The sequence below is a fragment of the Symphalangus syndactylus genome, chromosome 19 (genome assembly GCF_028878055.3).
Source record: "Symphalangus syndactylus isolate Jambi chromosome 19, NHGRI_mSymSyn1-v2.1_pri, whole genome shotgun sequence".
In the NCBI taxonomy this organism is placed as follows: domain Eukaryota; kingdom Metazoa; phylum Chordata; class Mammalia; order Primates; family Hylobatidae; genus Symphalangus; species Symphalangus syndactylus.
The window spans coordinates 87724803-87747870 of NC_072434.2; the positions used below are offsets into that span (position 1 = coordinate 87724803).

At 36.6% G+C, this 23068-nt stretch overlaps 1 protein-coding gene across 19 annotated transcripts in view; it reads left to right on the forward strand.

The window, feature by feature from the left end:
- The window catches only part of SDCCAG8 (SHH signaling and ciliogenesis regulator SDCCAG8), a 257776-nt gene that overhangs the window by 160989 nt on the left and 73719 nt on the right, over positions 1-23068 (forward strand). For 18 of the 19 annotated variants that reach the window (XM_055235059.2, XM_063613489.1, XM_063613499.1 and 15 more), the window contains 3 exons: positions 10913-11040; positions 13178-13286; positions 21932-22063. In XM_055235059.2, coding sequence (XP_055091034.2) covers positions 10913-11040; positions 13178-13286; positions 21932-22063 — 369 coding nt within the window. The remainder of the gene's footprint in view (positions 1-10912; positions 11041-13177; positions 13287-21931; positions 22064-23068) is intronic. The other variant, XM_063613496.1, reaches the window with a different exon arrangement.

Consider the following 23068-nt stretch of genomic DNA (forward strand, 5'->3'; position numbering starts at 1 on the left):
ACATTGGGTGTTTGACCAAAGGCACACCGTCTCAGCAATAATGAAAATTCTGCTATATTACAGAAGTTCCCCACTTACTCAAACTTAGATTTCTTTTCTTTTTTTCTTTTTTTTTTCGTTTTGAGACGGAGTCTTACTCTGTCGCCCAGGCTGGAGTGCAGTGGCACGATCTTGGCTCACCGCAACCTCCGCCTCCCGGATTCAAGCAATTCTTCTGTCTCAGCCTCCTGAGTAACTGGGATTACAGGCACGCACACCATGCCTGGCTAATTTTTGTATTTTTAGTAGAGACGGGGTTTCACCATGTTGGCCAGGCTGGTCTGGAACTCCTGATCTCAGTTGATCTGCCCGCTTCGGCCTCCCAAAGTGTTGGGATAACAGGCATGAGCCACCGTGCCTGTCCCAAACTTAGACTTCTGGCTAGTTTGAAATATAGCTGTAAATTGAGGTACAAATTAAAACGCACTTGTAAGAAGCAAGTAACTATCACAAAGCCCTTGCACTTTTCTGTGCAGCATCTGTGGAACTATCCTAAAACAGTTTTAGGTGTTAAAAAGCAAAAAGGAAAAAAAACAAAATAAAAAAACATGGCAGCAAATCACAGCAAACCAACCAATAAAAAATTATAAGAAGACCAGTATGCTTTTGGTTCTTTAGAATAACATCTGAGACCTTTCTTGCAATAAATATTATTGAATGCCTTCTGTTTCTAGCCACTCTATTAAGCACTTAAAGATCTGGCAATGAGCAACGATCCATAGGCACTTACTAGGAGAAGGAATAGCAACAGTAAGTATGCCTACCTTGTTTTAAATTATGGACCTTAATTATTAAGGAGAGCTTATTGTATTTGGTATAGTTTGCGTAAGAAAGCAGAGACATAATTAACACATTTTAGACATATTTCTACTGCAAATGGTGAGAATCCTGTGGATCTAATACCTGGAAAATTCTCTTACGTGGAACATATTCTCAACATTCTAGATAAACGATGCATTACTCTGTCATACTTATGAGACAAAATATAATAAAATATATATAAATTATAATTCTTACTATTATACATATTTCTGAATAAATTTTATAGGCACAAGGGAACCAACATGTTCCCCATTTAATACTATGTCCTAGAAATTAATTCCTAAAACATTTTAATAATAGAATAGAAACTTTTCAATTAATTATGCTACAATTTGATAATAATGCATTTCCATTGACATGTTATAGAAACGCCACTAGAATGCATACTGATCCTACTGATACCTGATTTGAAGTTACTCATCAGAGGGATTAGTTACTGGGAATTTGTAGATCAAGTGATATTTTTCAGAGAAGAAAGCCAAGAATGCATAAAAGTCATTTGTTTATACAGACAAATTGAAATGGAAAATATGAATTTTTGAAAATATGAAGATACAAAGGCAAAATCATGATTGAATTTATTTTAGGTAATAGCATATTTGGCCTTATTATTTAGGGTGATGAATTGGGCACAGGGTGTTGTATAATAGGATACGGTAGTGCTTTACCATCTCACAGGATCTTTGCCCCATGCAATCACTTAATGCATCGGGCACCCTGAGCTGTTGAAAACATTTGAAGACTGAAAATTAATGAAGTGTGCATTATCAAATGCACTGAGGCTGTTCAGTCTCAGTGTCTACCTATGGTATCTACCGTATCTAAGGAAACCATTACAGACATTGCTCTTACTATTGCTGTAGTAATAAGTGCTTTCCCTGATTCTAATGTTGTCCCTTCCCCATCTGTTCCCCACACTGCAGCCAGAGTGATCTTTCTAAAGCACGAGTGTGATCACAACACTCCGCTGCTTAAAACCCTACATTGGCTCCCTATTTCCCTCAGGACGAGGGCCTTAAAAATAGCTTCATGTTCTGGCTCCTGCCTACATCTCCAAGTCTCGTCTTTCTTCAATAACCTCCCCTCCACTGACTGTGCGCTGCTGCCCCACGACTTATATCCTCCAGCATCCAGTCATGCCAAAACTGTTTGCAGTGTTCTCAGGGCACCTGGTTATCTCTCCACCCTGTGTCTTTGCACAAACTGTCCACTTCACTTGTAATAGTCTTCTTTATATTCTTTGTATGGCAGATTACTACTCATATTTTAAGCTTCTGATTTTTTTTAAGCTTCCTGAAATCCTTCCTGCCTGTCCCCAGCTACTCCCCAATTCCTATCCTTTCCACCTGTATAATGGCAGGAATTTAGCCGCACTTCAGTATTTACTATACCATGAGTTGTTTTTTTCCCCAAAACTCGTTTATTTTGTTCACTAGACCATAGACTCTTTGAGGCCGTGGTCTACATCTTGCACACTGATGCATCCCCATACTTTTGTGCTTGGCACAAAGTAGTTGCTTAAGTATTTGTTGAATGGATGCGCAATCCACTGTTTGATTAAACAAACCCATCATGTGAGGCAGTGCCATGGAATGGAAAGAACACTGGACTCGGAGTGAGAAGACAGATTCGGATTCCAGCTTTGCTACTTACTAGCTGCATGGCTTTGAGAAAAATCTCTTAATTCCCGAGTTTGAGACACTTTATCTATCAAACAGGAATATCTGTCCATCTCTCTGCCCCACAGAGATGTTATGAAGAATAGAGAGGTCGGTGCATTTGAATGTGCCTTTTAAAATAGAAAGTACAGACATGCAAAGGGTGATGCGATAGTAACTGGAGTTGATAGTAAGAGTCTGCAGTTTTGTTTTAAAAGTAAATGGGAATTGTGCATATGTAATAGCAACAGACAATAGCTAGTCTACTGTACTGTCTTTTGCCTTGAAGGTAAGTTTTCAAATTATTTTGGAGATACTGGAAGAGTCACTTTTGGAGGAAAAATTATTTTTAGAGATGTTTCTGTTAAATATTTCCTTTCTTTTGTGTATATTCCCTTGAAAGAAGTTGACCTCCTTTCTGTTTCTGCATTCTTCCCTAGAAGTGACTCATTCTCTGATCTGATAACTCATCTTTCAACATTGTGCTTGAAGTTCTGACATACTTTGCAGTGAAGAAAATAGAAGTAATTTACTCCAGGAAATATGCCATTAAGTCTTTTGCATACTTAAGGAAGTAGAGATTCCAGAATCTCATTCCTGTGTTTTCCTTTCTGTTTCTTCTCAGTAGTTCCACATTTGCTCAAATAAGGGAATATAGCCCCTGTTAGCTGTAAATAAACATAGAATTTTGGGTTCTTCTCAAACATGGAAGACATCATGCTGTCTACCAATTTTATTATTGTTTTTGTTTTGTTTTATTTTCAATAATAATAAAAAATTCTTGCAAAAATAGAGATTATCTTATCACACTCTCTGACTGTAGTCAGTAGACAAGATGATACTTACCTCTGTGAGGATACTTAGTACTTTCCATCTTTTAGTAGTTGATCATTCATTCATTCGTTTATTCATTCATCAAATGTTCATTGACCACACAACTGTATACCAGGCACTATTCCGGATTTTCAGGATAAATTAGTGAGCAAAACACAGGTGCCTATTCTCCATGGATTTACATTACAGATTGATGCACATGTCTTATCTTTTCTAGAGTCTGTGGCCACTTGAGGCAGGAGATGTGTTTGTGGTACCTTTCAATGTTTGCAAAGGTGAATATATGTCTTTGAGAAGGACACAACTAATTGATGATGTCATTGTAGGAGAAAGTAATCCAATAGCTTAGGGGACAACAGGGAAAGAAGAAGGAGAACTAGCTTGGGATTTGGCTGTCAAGATGGATAATATGGCTGTTAAATGGCACACTCCCATATAGATAATTGAAATAGACAGTTGTTATCCTTTCAACCTTCTCTCATTTCTCTACATCCCTGATAAAAGAGGAGATTGAAGTGTAGTGATTCGCTGTGGACTTTAGAGTCCAGATAGCCCTGGATTTCCTGGCTATAACCTTTAATAACTAAAGAACTTGGACATACTGTATAAGCTCTCTAGGCTCCCATTTTCTTATCTATAAAGTGAAGATACTAAGAGAATCTACTTTATATGGTTGATATGAGGATTAAATAAAAGAATGCATGTAAAGACCTTAGCTTATGTGTAAACATTAGTAATTAGTAGCTTCTTAAAATGATTAGTCCTTTAAGGTTGGATTTTCTTTTTGTTCTGCTTGAATGAAGAACCCCAGGATTAAGGGAAGAAAGTTATTAGTCTATAGTCACACAGGTGATAAGGTGGTAGATGCCATACTCTGACCCTCTAGCTCTGTGAGTTTAGCTGTACTCCATTGCCTCTCAAGGTGTCATCTTCTCAGAGCACAAAGAGAAGAAACTCTAAAAGTACCCATACATTTGTTTAAAAAACAAGGCAAAACAAAACAAAACTATAAGCAAATATTTAAATCTAGTTACTAGTAGATTTTCTTTCCATAGATTATTAATTTTGAAACTACTTTCTACGTATTCCAAGTTTGAACAAACAAGTATGTTGAGGATAATAGGAACCGAGTTTCTTACTATTGAGGAAAAAATTACAATTATGGAAAAAAGGGAGACAAGGTTATATGTATGTTGTTGGATTGTAATTGGAAAGACCAATATGAATGTGTATGCATATATTCATATAGGATACAGACAAAAATTTATATTTATATTCACATTTATACACTTATATGTATATTCATATCCAGACTTAGTCCACCAAGGTGGTCTAGAAGCAATGATTTTGCAGTAGCAATGAGCACCACCTAGTGACAGATCTTGGTTTCTAAATACCATTCTCCATTAAAGGCACAAAAAGAGCTGCTTGGTCAAATGCTGATTCCAAGACTGGTACAAGGGCATTACAAGATAAGCCTGCAACATTTTGTGGAGATAGAAAGCCACATGAACAATAGAGACATGTCACATAGGAACCACCTTGAAAGGGTTCCCCCTGGCCAAATCCAGGATAAATTGAGCATAAAAATAATAATCATAATGGATTATAACCCACTGAATAAGATATGAATCCATGACTCCATGCGGATATTAATGAATTAATAAATGAGAGAGAAGGGAAAGTTCTTTCTTATAATACAGTGTTAACTAAAAAGTAGAGAAAGAATGATGGAGTAAAAAAGTCGTTTTTGGATGTAAAACTATTAGGTGAGAGCTCGATGAAGAATAGGATGTTTGCATAGTCTCGGCATCTCCCAACAAATTACCTCTTACTTATTAAGTTGGAGCAAAAGTATTGTGATTTTTGCCATTAAAAGTAATTACTTTCGCGCCAACCTGATACAGAGAGGAAAAGAGTAACTTTACAGTAGAGAGGCCTGGGAGAGCTCACCTAACTGCTGTTTTGCTGAGTCTGACTTGTACCAGCTCATGAGAGCCAATTATGTGTATTTCTTCCCAATTTGGTATTCAGTGATGTCACTTTGGTAGCTTAAAATACAGCATGGTGGAAGTGTCTACACTGAAAATTGGTGAATACTACAAAAGGGGGATTTCCTGTCCCCTGGAGGTCAGTTGTTAAATATCGTCTGGCACACCAATGATGTTAAGCTATCAAAGCTAATAGCACCAATATTGGGACAAATGTACATTTTCTGTCTAAACTCACATCAGTACCCAGCACCTCCCTGCCCCTTCTATCTGTATTCTTTAATGATTTTCAGCCAGTAAGCATGTTATAAATTCTCACAAATTTTTTCATACCAATATGCTACTATCACAAAGTTCGCAGAATTTTATCTTAAAAGGGAAACACCTTTTAGCCAAAAGAGTTGTATGTCTCACATTGGAACTTCAGACATCAGTGAAAAGGTGAGTAGGAACATGGAAGGTGGGATTGGTGCCTCAACCCCACAACTACCAGGTCCTTGTTCCCAGACTTGAGCCTTTCATTTTTTCCATCCCAGGGTCATTGTTGAGCTAAATTTAGCATCATTAGAAAATGTACTTTAAAAAATCTGTTTAACAAATCATTTTTGCTCTGTGACATGAACATTTTTTAAATTGCAAGATTTAAAATAATAAATGATATGAAAAAATTGAGTATCAAAAATATAAGCTTAATGCTTCAGTCCCATTTCTAAAAAATGGGATGGTAAATATCATTGTGACCATTTTTAGAAAATGCAATCAACCAGAACTATAATTGGTGCAAAGGAATGACTATGCTTCCATGTATATGTAATCTGTGTTTGAGGCCTAGCCAGTACTCGTTCACTCCTTTAATTCTGAATTTTTATGAAGAAAACATTGACATGGCCTACATACACCTGAATTACAGGTGATGTGAATAACTTGGAGAATAAAGGTGGATGTTCCTATTCTAGACCATTTGCTCCTCCTTTAGTTTATTTATTTTTATTTATTTTTTTATTTTTTGAGACAGGGTCTCACTCTGTCACCCAGGCTGGAGTGCAGTGGTGCAGTTACAGCTCACTGTAGCCTCGACCTCCCTGGGCTCAAGTGATCCTTCTGTATCAGCTCCTTGAGTAGCTGGCAGTGCAGGCACACACCACCGCATTTGGCTAATTTTTGTATATTTTTTTGTAGAGATGGATTGCACCAGGTTGCCCAGGCTGGTCTCGAACTCCTGGGCTCAAGTGATCCACCTGCCTTGGCTTCCCAAAGTGCTGGGATTACAGATGTGAGCCACTGATTTGCTCCTTTTAAAAATCAGCTTTATTGGGGTAAATTTAAATATAATAAAATATCACCAATTTCTAACTGTGCAGGTAAATATGGTTTGACAAATATATGGAATTGTGGAAAGATCATAGTCATAACATAGAAGAACATTTATATCAACCCAAAATGTGTCCTTGTGCCCTTTTGCTCACTGGTACCCCTCTCCTACTTCCAAATCCTGGCAACACGGATCTACTTTCTGTCCCTTAGTGTTTACTTTTCTTGAATGGCCTGTGAATGACATCGTAATATATGTCTTTGGTGTCTGGCTTTTTAAACTACGTGTATTGCTTTTGAGGTTCAGCCAAGTGCTGTATGTAGCATTGTTCCTTTTTATTTCTACTCTTCCTAGCCATGGTTAGACTATACCACAGTTTATCCATTGAACAGTTGATGCACATTTAAGTTGTTTCCCATTTTGAGCGATTGTGAATAAATCTTTCATCCCCATAACTACCAAGAAATTCTTTTTTACTCAGTGTTTTGAGTGGGAATTAAAGCAAACCAATTGGAGAGACTGGCTTGACCATCCTTCACCAGGCTCTCACACCCAGCTGGATTTGATTCTCATTTTGTTATGCTTTGGTAAATTTTCCCCTTGTACCTTTCTTATGAAGTATTTTACCATCTACTTTGTGTTTGGCCATTTTGAACTCCCTACTAGGGGCAAGGAGCACGTCTTATTTATCTTTATTTGACCCAGTGCCTAGCAGAGTACCTTTCACATAAGAGAGTTATAATAAATATTTAATGCATTGATTTACATTCTTCTCTAGTTGCTCCTTGAATGCCTATGTGCTTTTTATAATTTTTTCAATCCTTTATTGTATTACCTCTAGAGCAGTGTGTCTGATCTTTTGGCTTCCCTGGGCTACACTGGAAGAAGAATTGTGGGCCACACATAAAAGACATTAACATTAATGATAGCTGATGAGCTAAAAAGGAAAAAAACAAAAAGGCCCGTGCATAAATCTCATAATGTTTTAAGGAAGTTTATGAATTTGTGTTGGGCTGCATTCAAAACCATCCAGGCCGCAAGCTGAGTAAGCTGTCCAACTGGCGGCCCAGGACGGCTTTGAATGCAGCCCGATACAAACTGGTAAACTTTCTTAAAACATTATGAGATTTTTTTGTGTGATTTTCTTTTCTTTTCTTTTCCTTTTTTTTCCCAGCTCACCAGCAGTCTTTAGTGTTAGTTTTAGTGTATTTTATGTGTGGCCCAAGACGATTCTCCCAGTGTGACCCAGGAAAGCCAAAAGATTGCATACCCCTGCTCCAGAGTATTATAAAATAGGGTTCCCTAAATAAAAACATTTTAATCCTACCTCTGCCTTTAAATCATTCACTATGCAACCTATAAGCAGACTTTAAATTCTTTGTGACCCTTGGGGATTTTTTAGTAGGTTTTTTTCTTCCAAACTGAGAGGGTTTGATGAAACCCATTTGAGGTTCCCTTTTAGTTCTAACATTCTGGGAATTTATAAAAAGCCTACCAAGTCAGAACCTGCAAGAGAGGAGAGAAGGCAACATAGGAAAGTGGAAGGGGAAAGGAGGTTGAAAAGCAAAATTATGTCATGTTTCTAGGCAATGAAACATAATGTATAGTTTCCCAAATAGAGGGAAATTTGGGGAAGGATTCAAGAAATATCAGTTGACACGTAACTCAACATTTGTTGGTAGAAGTCTTTTAAATTGTTTTATTTTATAAAAAGGACTTCAATTATGACAGTAGTTCTTTTCTATAGTCAATTTATTTTTTATTTTTATTTATCTATTTTGAGACAGAATCTCACTCTATCGTCCAGGCTGGAGCTCAGTGGCACAATCTCTGCTTGCTGCATCCTCTACCTCTCAGGTTCAAGTGATTCTGCTGCGTCATCCTCCCAAGTAGCTGGGATTACAGGCATGCACCAGCACGCCCAGCTAATTTGTGTAGTTTTAGTAGAAATGGGGTTTTGCCTTGTTGGCCATGCTGATCTCTAACTCCTGGCCTTAAGTGATCTGCCCACTTTGGCCTCCCAAAGTGCTGGGATTACAGATGTGAGCCACCGTGCCTGGCCTATAGTCAATTTAGAATATCGGTAATTAGACAGCTTATTCTAAAAAATAATGGTGAGATTGACAACCCCTTTACATTGGGGAACTGTAAGTACCAGTTTGTGATGGGTAGTTTCAGTTGTGACTGTTATCTTGGTATAATTATTAATGGTGCCCCTTTCACTCTCAGATGGGCATTGGTGTTGGAGAATGCATTTATGTCACCCAATTGTTAGGGGTTGCAGAGCCCCAGGTTTCTATCTCTGTCTCCTGCCCCAGCAGGCGGTCTGACTTAGGGATGGTTAGAGTCCACAGGGCTTTCTTTTTTTTTTTAGCTGACTCCTTCAGCAGCACGGTCTGCAGCTGGCAGAGCCATTAGAACCATTCTCTTCCAAGCACCTTTTTCTAACATGTCTGAAAAGTTTTTGCTTCCTCTCGTAAGACTTAAGCAGATTCTCCAGCTACACGTAAAGATAGCAGCCTTCCTTTCCCCTATGACAAGAGTATAACAATATCCAATCATGAAATATTCACTGCCCACTTCCTGTGTGCCAAGCACTGAGCTGGGCTGAGGGTATAGACAGACAAAGATGACAAAGGAAGCAGACATGTAAAACAATAACTAAAGTGTGATAAATACTATCTTTGTACGATGTACACAACATATATTGAGGTCATTGAGGGAAGAATAGTTAATTCAGGAGAGAGGAAGGAGAGGGGAAGAATTTTGAGCTAGGCCTGAAGGGGGTAGTTTTATGTATACATCTTACAGGAGGATTGAGTGGGCAGGTGGCGGGGCTTTCCAGGAAGAGGAAGAGACATGTGCAGTGATCCATGGCCAGAAAATATATGGTGTGACTGGGGAAGCAAAAAGTAGCCTAGTCTGACTATCCATTTGTTGTATATACTAGTTTGGAACTGAGTGCGACGCAAGACCTTGGACCACATCTCGGGGGGAGGTGTTGTTATTAGAAGTACCAGACAGGACCTTATTTCACATTTAGCATGGACCCCTGATGATTCCGTTTGAGTGAGGTGTGGGTGTATTTTCATTCCAGAATTTTACACTACAACATTACCACATGCATTGACCAATTTTAATACAGGCTTTCCTTATGTTGCTTTATAATTAGAAGCCAGTGAATTGAAGTTCCACAGCGGTACATAGACTAGTAGTGATAGCTTTATGGAATTGTTTATTTTTAGTTTGGCAAAGGCTAAGCAGTAAATGTCTCAATTAGTAAACTAAAGTAGCATGGATGAGAAATGCCCACAAGGAGATCAGGAGTTAGAAATAACTAAGTCAGTTAATTGAAGGAAACCCTCATATCACTTACCCCTATTTAGAGTTTGAAGAACCATCCTAATATGTGTGTGTGTGTGTGTGTGTGCACATGTACATGCACACACACACTGTCAGTATCCACAGTGCTGCCGGCATTGAGGTCCTTTGCATTCCCCAGGTTCTAGTTGTTTAGGAAGTTTCTCTCTTTGGAGCCACTGTGCTTGGTTATTGACCCAGTGGGATAGGTCAGTGTCCTATCACAGTACGATGGGATGTTGTCTGACTACAGAAGCTTTTCATCCTGCAATTTCTTTCAACATGACCCACGAGGGATTTTATTATGAAGTGCTGGGGGAAGTTATTCATATTCATATTTGTATTCATATTCACATTATATGGCCTGATGTGTGAAGATATTTAGTGAAAACATGCATGTGGCACTGCAGTATCACTTACTCGCCTCTACATAGAGGATCCTGCATTATATTTAAGATTCCATTTTAACTTTAGAGTGAAAACGGAAGTGGTCTACAAGGCTCAGTTTTCAGAATATAAGTTGTGTTCCTAGAGTTCCCGTACGTCTAGGAAACATTGACCACTCGGAAGATGAAACATTCATTGGTAGTGTAAAACATTAAGGATGTTAGAGAAAAAAGGTTTGTGTTTTAAAGTTATGAAATACCATTATTTAGTTGTTATGATGTTTTGACACTGCACACTTTAGTCCATTTGGACTCATGGCACGTATTTAACATTGTATGGAAGGTTGTTTGGATCTTCCCCCTAAAGTGAGGGAGGGTCAATAGAAAGGTCCTTGTCTTCTTATGCTTAACAATTTACTACGTATCAGCTCTCTCTGGTCTATAGGGGACATGATGGGGGTTTGTGCATCTGCAGATTAAATTTCTGTATGTCTCCTCTCTGTTTTGCAGACAGGAAAAAGATAGCATTCAGCAGAGCTTTAGCAAGGAAGCAAAGGCCCAAGCCCTTCAGGCCCAGCAAAGAGAGCAGGAGCTGACACAGAAGATACAGCAAATGGAGGCCCAGCATGACAAAACTGGTAGGTGGTAGGGAAAGATTAGAGCCTGGGCACTCGCTCGCAAGCCAGGCCCACGCCTTACTGTGAAATGACATCAGGAACACCTGTAACCTTTGGCTGGCCGAAGGGAGCAGATGCTAACTACACCGGAGATTCCGAATTACATATTAGTTAGCGTTTAAAAGAGAAAATGGAAAGTATTGCCCACTGTCTGTTGATTTCAGAGTGCTGCTCTCACATCTGTTGCACCATCTGGATTATGAGTTTATTTACCTGTGTTCAAGAAACGTAAAGCTGAGAGAGACCACAACAAAGTAGAAAAACAAAGGGCTTGTTTTTGGCTGGGTTTTCAGGCACACATGTTATATAAAGAAAATAGCATCAGAAGCTCTGCGGGAAATGCTCTGAGCTTACAGTTAGAGTCTCCTGAATAGCATTGAACAGTTCCCACAGTACACACATTATAGCTACTCTAAAAGCCTAATGAGTTTGCTTCAGCATCCAAACTGGAGAAAAGCTTTAGCCATTAATCGGTTCTTAATTCACTGTCGCAGCTGGATGTAATTCAGTGGCTCCAAATTGATATGTTCCTTTATTTAATCTTTGCAGCTTCGAACATTTTTAGCATTTGTATGATTTCCCCACCTCCCCCAACCCAATCTAGAGTGATGTTTAATCCTTTGCATTCTTCAAGTTCTCACAACTGCTGTTAAAATTCACTAATACAAGGCATTGACCACAGCTGGCAGCTTGGCTAAAAATTGCCATCTTTCATCACATTGGCACTATTCTGCAGACTGAGTTGGCCAGTAACTCTTTACCTTTAATTTGAAAGTAAAATGCACTTTGAAAATAGACAGTTTGATTTGTTCAGTCAGAGCATTATGTAGTTTCTTTCACTTTTGAGTTGTGTGTTCACAGACAGTGTTAGTCAAAACAAGACAGTGTCAGTCATTATAATTCAACACCACATACTCCACACTGATTGTACTATTAAAACAAAAGTTTAATTGATCCTGTCTCTTCCAGAAAAATGTTGCTTAATTTTAGTGCCTTGATTTATTTTGATTTGTATGCTATATACTTTTTGCCAATCATTGGCTAAAATTGAAAAGAAATAAAGGACTCTTAAAACTTATGCTTGGAGGTAATTTTCATATGATTTAATGTATTCATATATTGTATTTGATGACACAGTGAAAAATTATTTCTTATCCTATGGGTGAAAAATTACTAACATGCAAGTCATTAAATAATCTATTTACTTATGAAGAGGCAAATGTCATATCGACTCACATAATTCCCTCTAGCACTTTCAGTAGAGATTTTCTTCTAACAGCATTTGGCCAGAAGAAATGAAAATTCGCCAGGTTTAGTAGATGTTTTTCCACTAAAAACAAAAAGAGGAAATTGTAGGATACATTATTGTTTTTGCCCCCACTGCTTGCATGATCCTCGTGATCAGAGTCTTGGGCGGAATCTAAGCACTAGATTAGAGTGTATTTAACTGTTAAAACCACCTTAAGAACACTTCCTTTTGTCTTGTACACATATACACAAAATCACACTGTTTTCCATTTCTTTGACCAGATCTCCATTGAAGCTCATGCTGTTGACAATGAAATTAAAATTCTAAAGAAAATACACATTTTTACCTTCATAATTAGAGAAGTGTATGCAAGATTGGGGGTGGTGGTGGTAGTAAACCATGTGTGCAAATACGAAACAAAGCATGAATTACAATGTAGAAGAGAATTCCTCGATGATTTTAGTTTTGAGTTATCTGGTTGTGATAATTTTTGACACTCTGTTTATAGTAAAATTGTCAAAATAAAAATATAATATCTTGCATATTGCAAAGATATAAGCATCTATGCTTCCACTTGAGGTATTTGACACTTTATTAACATGTTAAAATGTTACACCAAGCTGGTATGATGAAAAATGTTTCTGGTGTATAATTATGTTGAAAATAAATGACTCCCAAGATTGAGTGTCTTTCCAGATGATAAGTCCTTTGACTTAGGACATTGAAGGTGATCTAGTGGCTTATTGGAAATGTGTAGGATCTAAGCACTTTACCACTCTATGTATGGAAGCACTGCAGAGCAACAACCATAAACATCTTATGTTGGTGGGGGTTTATTGTTATTTCTAGAAAATGAGCAGTATTTGTTGCTGACCTCCCAGAATACATTTTTGACAAAGTTAAAGGAAGAATGCTGTACATTAGCCAAGAAACTGGAACAAATCTCTCAAAAAACCAGGTAGGTGATGTTATAGAATACTTTCAAGAGCACTGTGTGTGATTACTCTAATTTTTTCTTGAAAAACAGCATTTACACTGTTTTATAGTCTAATGTCAAAATTAGGTATCTGCTGATGTTTTCTTTGAAAATATTTTCTACATATGGACATTTTCTTAATTGTCCATACACTTTTATGTTTTTTCATGACTATGTGTATGTACTATTATTTGACGTTTTAATGTTTAGAATTGAAAACTGTGAAATTTCAGGAAATAAGGATCAATATGGTAATAACATAAAGATGCAGATAAATCAAGCAGTTATAAAATCTTACATTGGTATGGTTAACACATTTTAATCTATTGTTACAATTCACCATGAACACAAAAGCTATCTTTAGGTTAAATGATAACAGATGAAATGTGTATATATAAAAATGAAAGTAGATGGTACTTTGAAATAAATAAACCAAAACTATTCTTCCCTTCTCCTAAAATTGTTATATTTTAATAGAACAGCCATCATTCATTTTATAGGCATACTACTCTTTTATAAATCCATTGATTGGAATCTTAATGACTTTTTTCTATACACTTTCTAGTCAGATTATCTCAATGAATAAATTATTTTATATTCTAAACTGCAAGAAGCCCGACTCCTCATCTCAGCTCTGACAGTAACTGAATAATCTTGGACAAATTTATTTGACCTACTTGGACTATAGTTTCTTCTTTTGTAAATGAATGACATTGGACAGAATCACTTTAAATTGAACCATAGAAGGCAATATTCACATAACTGATAAGATGTCAAATATTACTTTATATGATAACTTAATGAAAAAATAGCCTGTGTGTCTTCTCTTCTGCATTTTTCTGAAACTCACGTAGATCTATTGAGAGCAGGAAATATGGCTCAGCAAACAAACTACTGACCTAGATGTTTCATTCGGAGAGGATTTCTGGGAGGATCAGGGCTTATCTGATCACTCTGAGCTCCATCTCGGAATCCTGCATCAACAAGCTGTCTTAGCTGATAGAACCCCCATCCCTGAATCTTTTGGGAAATCAGAGGGCTCGTGCATCCAACTCTCCCTGCTCACAGGAAGGCAGAGGCTCCTGTAACCACCAAGAATGTACTCTGACATGCACACCTTCCTAGCATATACTAAGATTGTATTTTGGTAGGGGAAAACCTAGATGCCAAAATACCAGATATTTCAAGGAAATTTGACCAAGAAAACCAAATGATTTTGTCATGAAAGAGACCCATAAAATATCCACAGTAGCTATTCTTAACCAGAAATACTTGATTTGCACCACATAGATCCAAAAGTAATTTGTTAGAAGAAAACAAACCAGATTGTATCATTTAGGGATAAAATGATATTAATATGGGTTTTATATAAATGTGTTAGGTCTAAAATTGGTTTGTGAATGATTACTGATCTTGCTCTCCAAGGAGACCTAATTAGGGAAATTTATTCTATAAAAGAGACAAAAAGGTGCTTGGTAGATGTTATTTAATTCTCACCACAACTTGAGGCAGGAATTATTATCTTCCAGATAAGGAAACCAAAACTGTTTAAATAACTGGTGAGTGGGAGAGCTGGGGTTCTAACACAGGTATTTCTGGTTCCAAAGTATATGTTCTTTCTTACGGTAATTACAGTATTTTACATCTATTGCTAAAGAAAATTCAAGCCACAGTAGTTATGATGAGAAAGTTTGGGAAGGAAAAATTAACCTTTAAATTTCCGTGGAGAAGTAAGCGTCCTTGGCACGTAACGGTTAACTTACTCTGTGCCCCTAGGCCCTCTTTTTCCTCCTCTAGATCTGTCATCTTAGCCTGTACTGGTCTAACTCAGCACCTCTACTGCTCCTCCTGCTTCTCATTCCTCCAGCTCCTGAACACTACTTTGTAAATTGGATGTATTCTTTTGTATCTGACACATAGATGGCACTTAATGAATAAATGAATGAATGAATGAAACAAATAGGTGTGGTGCTATTCGCACCTCCTGATCTGACTTCTGATGCCAGTCTGTTCCATTGTTGATGGCTGGTGGTGTGCAGTAAAGAACACGTGGCAATTCAGAGGAACTAGGTTTGAATCTCACTCTCCCACTTGGAGCTTTGTAACCTTGGGTACATGGCCCCATCTCCCCAAACGTCAGCTTCTGTAAAAACATTTCTAAAGCCACACTGCAGGATTGTTATGGGAATTAGAATTATGTATATAGATACACATACATACACGTATCAAGTGCCTAGCACAGTGCCTGACACATAGTAATACACAGTAGCTGCTATTATTTTCACTGGTAGCATTTTTAAGGGTCTTGACTGGTAATTTGGGTATCACTTTACATAGCTATTGTCTTTGCCAGGGAAAGTCTGACAGTCATTTTCTGACGGACATAAGTCTATGCCACAATGAAAGCCTTTTTAAAACAGCCAGATCAGGAAAATGTGGATCTAGTTGTATTTTGTAACTCTGATGAATTAAAGCAGGCACCTACTCTAACTTTACAATTTGACTCAACCAAGGCCTGGCAAGTAGTAAACACTTGATAAATTGTTACTTACTATTTTTAAAACTCTCAAGCGCCCCTAAAACTTATGAAAAGTGCATTTTGTGCGCCTCACAAGAAAGTAGTGAATAGGACAAATTGTGATTTTAGGGTTGTTTGCTCTTAATTTCTTTTAGTTCCAGTTTCATTTCTCCCTGGCTTCCTACTATGACATTTTCAGTAACTCATTCATGTTAAATTTTACATTCCATTTTGATGTTACCTTCTGCTTTGAAACCATCTATAAAACTTGAGGGGCTTAAACTGCTTCTTTTAAAGTACAAGTTGTTAATGTAGTAAACCCTGAAGAAGCCCTCCGGGAGTATGCCTCTGCATATCCCATGCCAAACTATTGGGATAAATAATTTTCCCTGTGCTTTGAGGTAAGGAAAATCTTGGAGTTTCTAAAGTTTTGTCATTGTGGAAACTCAGTCTCCAAATTTATACTTATGCAATCCGTATGGTAATTTTGGTCCAGCTTTTCCTCAGAGTATTACAGTAAAATTCTTCTTGAAAGTAAGTGTATTTATTTTGTATTGAGCAATAATTAAGACATATTTTTCCCTCCTCTGTCACTAGCAACATTGAGTCTTGTTTTTCAAAATACCAACTAAACAAATAGATTCCTACCATTTAAAACAAGATTTTAAACTCACAGATCTAGTCATTTGACTGAAGCCCATGCAGAATGACGGGAAAGCTGACAGCATGGGCTCGGCGTGCACGTACACACTTACTCTCTGCCCCAGCTTCATGCTAGGCTGCTCTGTTGCTCTGTGAAAATGTTTTGAAATGGTACCTCCGTGTGTGTGTCTGTTGCATGTGTTTTCTCCCCAAGTAGACTGTAAGTCACATTATGGCAGTGATGACTGCTTCTGTTTTCTGGAAGCCTCCATAGTGATTAGCACAGTAGTTTGCGCACTGTGTGTACTCCACACTGCACGTAGTGGTGTCTGTAACCCCGGGGTTTGTGAATGGCACATCCCATTTTAAAACTTAAAATGAACTGCTGATTCTGTGCATTTTATATAGCTTGTTTTTGACCATCAGGCAAGAGAATTAATTCCATTTTGCTTTTAATTGGCACCAGGCAGACATTCTGGCTGATTTTAGTTGAAGCTCACATAAACTTTCGCTATCCTTCCTTCTGTATTCCCCAGTACCCTGAGAGCCTATTACAGTTATGGGGTTGTTTTTTGAGGGAGGTGAACAGAGCTATTTAAATGTCTTTGGTACAACTGTGATTTTTCTTTATCAAAGTGAAGGAAGTGTTCGCTCTCCCCACGCACTTAGATGAATCAGCAGTAAAACGTTGCAGTGTGGTTTGCAGTGCTATCTAACACCTGGCCTGGGAGAGCTGGGAAGGATTGGGTGCTGGCAAGGAGTGAGCCTCTGCCAGCCACAGAGTGGAAGGAAGTGTGCGCTAGGTTTTAGCTTCCACCACTTGTACGTTGAAAAGAACAGGATAGAGCGTAGAACCAGGGTCTATGTGGTTTTGCTTCTTTCTTTTCTGTCATTGTCACTTTCTGGGTTGTGAGGTTTGTGGACTGATGTCTAACACTGCCCATTGTGTATTTGTGATTTGTGTTTTGTAATTAAGAGGAACAATGGGAGTCCATGGGGTCTCGTTATGTATAATGGTTGGTTTAATTTGTTTCACTTCTATCTTGTTAATTGTAAATTGATCATTAAGATTTGAATTCTAATCTGTCACCAGGGTTGTGAGTATTGAGGCTAGAGCAATGATCCTGGTTTTAATCACTGATGATGAGAAACAAATTTTATAATTTTGGTACATATTGCAGTTCATATATTTTAACACTATACTTTATGGTGTTATAAATATTGTTAAATGACTTTTAGTGTAGTTTTACTGTGTGGACTATAATGTATAAATTATATTACTGTTTTGGCAACAGTAGGTATCCAACTGTGTGAGTTTAATTGAGGTGAAGAACACACACCCGGTTGAACTGTTTTTTTTTCCTTTGCATGTTTAGATGATGTTAGGTTGGGATACTATAAAAATTATATTTTCTACAAGAGGAGACTGATATTGGCCTCTGCTAATTGTTAACAAAAGTCAAACTAGAACCTAAAAGAATAAAAAATTAAGATACTGTATTTCCCTTTGAAAGCAATTATCATTTTAATCCGAATTATAGTAGTAAAATATATTTCATGCAAATGCAGTTATACAACATAACTGGTATATAAAAATACAGGGGAAAGTTCATGCTTCTGTAAAGCCAGAAATTGCCTAAATTTTCTATGAAAATGGATTAGAGTCAATTATCCTTTTATATGACACAGGATAATCATGCCAGAAATGTATCTCCGAACTGACAGAAAACTTGTAAGTTTACTCTTTGAGCTTTGCAAACTACTAGTTCTAGGAATGTATCATGAGCTCCAGACAGAAAAAGGATGATGTGCAGGCATATATGTCAAATTTTTATTGAAAAATGGAAGTTGGTAGTCAAATTACAATTATAAATAGAGAAAAAAACAAAAATGTGCGAAGCAGAAAAAAAAGATTGTTGTAATACACACTTGATAGTGATATGTACCTTATAAACAACATTTATATTTTAGGGATTATGTAAGACATCCTCAATGCAGGGAATTTGGAAAATGCAAAGAAAAATTAAGGAAAATTTCCTGTGCCACTACCATCCGGAGATAACTATTCTTACCTCTCATATATTTCCCTTCAGTCATTTTTCATGTGTATGTCTGTGTACATTTATAGTGTGATTGAGATTATACCGTATATACAGTTTTGCATCTGCTTTTTCATTTGATATCTAATGAACATTTTTGTGTATCAGTAAATACTCTGAAAACAAAACCTTATTAAATGATTTTCATGTATAAGAATTATTAGGCTTTTAAGATGCTTCCAATTTTTAACCACTTTGAATAATAATACAACAAAAACTTTGTACCTAAATCTAAATTTTTGATTGTTTCCTTAATCGATGGTCCAAGACGATGAATCCTCTTAAGGGTATTAATGTGTTTTACCTTGCTTAAGTACTACACTAACTTCTAATCACTGTATATGTAGCCATATTATTAAATAACATTACAAAGAAGTGAGATTTTTTAAAAAAGAATGAGAGGCAATATTGCACAGTGGGTGGAACCATCCCTTTAGAGGGGGACTAAGTAGTATCTGGGCTTGGCTACTTGGATGACCTTAGGCAAATCATTCAACTTCATATTTACCTCACAGAGAAAAGAAAATAAACCCTTACAAGTACCTTATAGGATTAATTGAGATCATGAATGTAAAGGATGGATTTCACTGTTTGTTATACGGGTGGCGTGAAGTAAATATTTGGTGGTAGTATCTGGTTTTGTTGTGCTATTTTTTGAATAATAGTGAAATTGAATATGTTATAAATGTTATTGATCATTTGTGTTTCTTCCGTAGAGATTTTAAATATTCTTATACTTTATAATTGGAATTTTGATGGAGAGTGCAGTTAGTGTTTCATTAAATGATGCTTTTAATGTTTATTTGTCTTATTTTTGTAAATAATTTCCTGTTGTCTACATTGATTTTCATTAATAAACTTTATTTTTTAGAGCAGTTTTAGGTTCACAGCAAAACTGGACAGAAAGTACAGAACTCCCATATATTCCCTGTTCCTTCCACACACAACCTTCCTCACCAGTGACATCTACATTTTGTTTTATTATGATTTTTTTCAAAATCAGAATGAATTTATTTTAAAAAATAAAATACATATCTATTTTAAAAATTTAGAAAGTATGGAAAAGGATGAAGAAAGAACAAAGAAAACATTCCTGACCCTACCATCCAGAAATAACCAATATTAATAGTTGGTATGCATGTCAAAATATTTTTCTAAATTATAAAATGAAATCACATTATACATGCTGACTTTTAATGTTTTCTCTTTTTTTACCAATATGTCACAGTTTTAGATCAATAAATATCACTTATAAATAGCCACATTATCAGAATAGTAAGTAACATAGCCAAGCTCCTGTTTGGACAGATTTCTTGGTTAAGTTTCCAGGTTATGGATTGCAAAGAAAGGTTGTTTCTAGAAACAGTGCTACAGTGAATACTCTCACACAAACCTATGATATATTTTAAACATATGATTTTTTTATGCATAAAAGTTTTGTATTTTTATATTGTAAAATCTATTTTTTTCTTTGTGATTTTTCTTTTTAAAAGTGCCTTTTGCTTGGAAAGTGCCTGAGAAAAGATCAATGTTCTGCATTTTTTTCTAATCTGGTTTAAGGATTTTTTTTCTTCTTTTGAAATTTATTTTAGTGCATGGTATGATGGAGATACTAATCTTGGGAGGGATACCAGATCAAAAATGTATTATAACTGCCTCTAAATTCTTTTGTGTTGTATGTGATTCTGAAAGGAGAAACCTAAGTCATTATTAACTCCTTTTGGACTATTTCAAATAGGGTAGATTCTTATTAGGAGAAGCAAATGTAGATTGAGCACTTGATCTGAACTTGAAAATGAGATAATCCATGCTCTCATACAGAACCTGGTAGGAAAGACAAGGCACAGAGCACAATTTAAAAGAATAAATTATAAGCTAATGTATGCATAAAGGCTAGAGGTAGCTTCAAAAAACGTGCTGACATATTGAGAACTGCAAGGTATTAATCAGGGCAAGCTTCCTTTGGGATGACATTTGAACCAAGATGAAAAAAAAATTGAAGAATGAGGTGAACTAAAAGCAAGAGTTTTTTTTTTTAATTTTTTTTTTTTATTATTATTATACTTTAGGTTTTAGGGTACACGTGCACAATGTGCAGGTTTGTTACATATGTATACATGTGCCATGTTGGTGTGCTGCACCCATTAACTCGTCATTTAGCATTAGGTATATCTACTAATGCTATCCCTCCCCCCTCCCCCCACCCCACAACAGTCCCCAGAGTGTGACGTTCCCCTTCCTGCGTCCATGTGTTCTCATTGTTCAATTCCCACCTATGAGTGAGAACATGCGGTGTTTGGTTTTTGTCCTACAGCAAGAGTTTTTGCTCCATACACGTGAGCAGCCTGGTCCTTGGGATGAACAATTTGTAAAGCAAGATTTCCCTTAGCAAATCCAAATCCTTTCCTGACAAGGAAGAAAAGGCTATCTTGCCTACTGGAAGAATTCTTTCTTTGAAGGGAATTAATTTTATGTCAGGAGTCTTCAGAAAACAAACCAATCATTAACCTGAAAACGACTCATAATATACAAGAGTTTTAAACTCTCCATTCTAACTGATTAGGCATTAGGGCGTGAGGAGATGGTGGCAGTAGGCAGTAATTTAGAGTTTGCTTAATACAAGGAAAGGAATATAATTTTTCTTGGATAAACATCTTTCTGCTCTTCAAATTTTGAGACTTGGATTGTCATCTAAGACATGAAAAACAGGATATTGCCATTTTGCTCAGGGGAGGTCAATCTTTTTTCTATTAAGACCTTCAGTGGATTGGATAAAGCCTGCCTACATGGAGGACAATCTGCTTTTCTCAAAGTCTACAAATTTAAATGTTAATGTCATCTTAAAAACACCCTCACAGAAATGTCCAGAATAATGTATGGCCAAATGTCTGGGCACCACGGCCCAACAAAGTTGACACATAAAATTAGCCACTAAAGAACTATTTTTATTTTAACCGTGTGCCATTAAACTGGTTATGTTAATTAAAAGAAACTCTGTTATAGAAATTAGGCCTAGAGTTTCTTCTTTGACAGCATAGTGTTTGGCCTATAACAAGTACTCAGTAAGTATTTGTTAAATGAACGATAGTCTTTTAAAAGAGAGATTTGATCATTATCATTTTTGTCTTATTCCTTAGGAAAGCCATTTCTATTAGAGTAAGTTGTTATTCCTTTTTCTGTCTAACACGCGAGTCTCTACAATGTATCTTGCCATTTCTGAAATATTTTCTTTTGCAAAGGATGTAGTTTTCATTATACTATTATGTTTAAGTATGGAGTTTAAGATAATGTTAAGGTTATGTAATAACAATATGCCCTAGTAATAAGAACCTTTAACATCTATTATTTTTGTGTTTTCACCTCTCTAGATCTGAAATAGCTCAACTCAGTCAAGAAAAAAGGTATACATATGATAAGTTGGGAAAGTTACAGAGAAGAAATGAAGAATTGGAGAAACAGTGTGTCCAGCATGGGAGAGTACATGAGACAATGAAGCAAAGGTAATCAAGGTTTCATGATCAACTCATGTGCCACCCATGTATTGAATGTGTTTGGTTTACACCCAGAAGGGGAATTGCTGTGGAATAAGTAGAATTCATCATCATTATGCTACTCGTGACATGCTCAAAATCTAATATTTTATTTTATGTATTTATGCTTCCTTAATTTAGGTTGTTCTTATTATATACAAAGAGGAGAGTACATCCTCTTTTTGTTATTCTCTGAAGACACAGAATTAGATTTAACATGGAAGAATGGAGGAAAGCCACTTTCCTTTAAGGTGTAAGTTGGTAATATTGTAATATGGAGGAATTTCAAATCATCTCTCCTAGAAATTAGGTTTTATATGTTTTTTGTAAGGTAAAGCACATAGTAGGTCTAAAGAGGTTAAACATCTTATCAGAGGTTGCACTAATAGCATTGCTAGAGTCAGAACTTGACTACAAACAAAACCTTCGCTTCTTTCTAGTGGCGTTACTTTGAGCAAGTCACTTAAGTTCTCTGAGTGACTGTTTCTTCACCTATATGTTGGCACTAATCATATCTCCTTTGCATTTTAATAGAAAGATCAAATATAATATAGCAAAGCGCATGGCTCATAAAGGCCACCCACTAAATGTCATCAATGATTATTATTCTCTTTTTCTAGATGAAGAAATTCGGCTCAGAGAGGCTGATAGGTTTGCTCAAAGTGACAGATGGAATAAGTGGTAGAGTTCAGTCTTGAATCTTGATCTTTTGACTCCAAAATCCTTTTCTTTTTGTGCAGTATTGGGGATTTTTTTTTTTTTTTTTTGGCAATAAGCACAGCCTCTTATTATTTTTTATCCGAGTGCCATTTCTCATTTCTCTGTGATAATGGATTCCCTGGGGAGAAAATAATCTCAGTATTTCACAGCAGACAGTGAATAGGTTTCTTTAGACTTGGACTTCCACATGACAACCGCATGCACAATGATAGCAGCCACCCTTCCAGTGGACACGGTTCACGTGGTCTCCAGCTC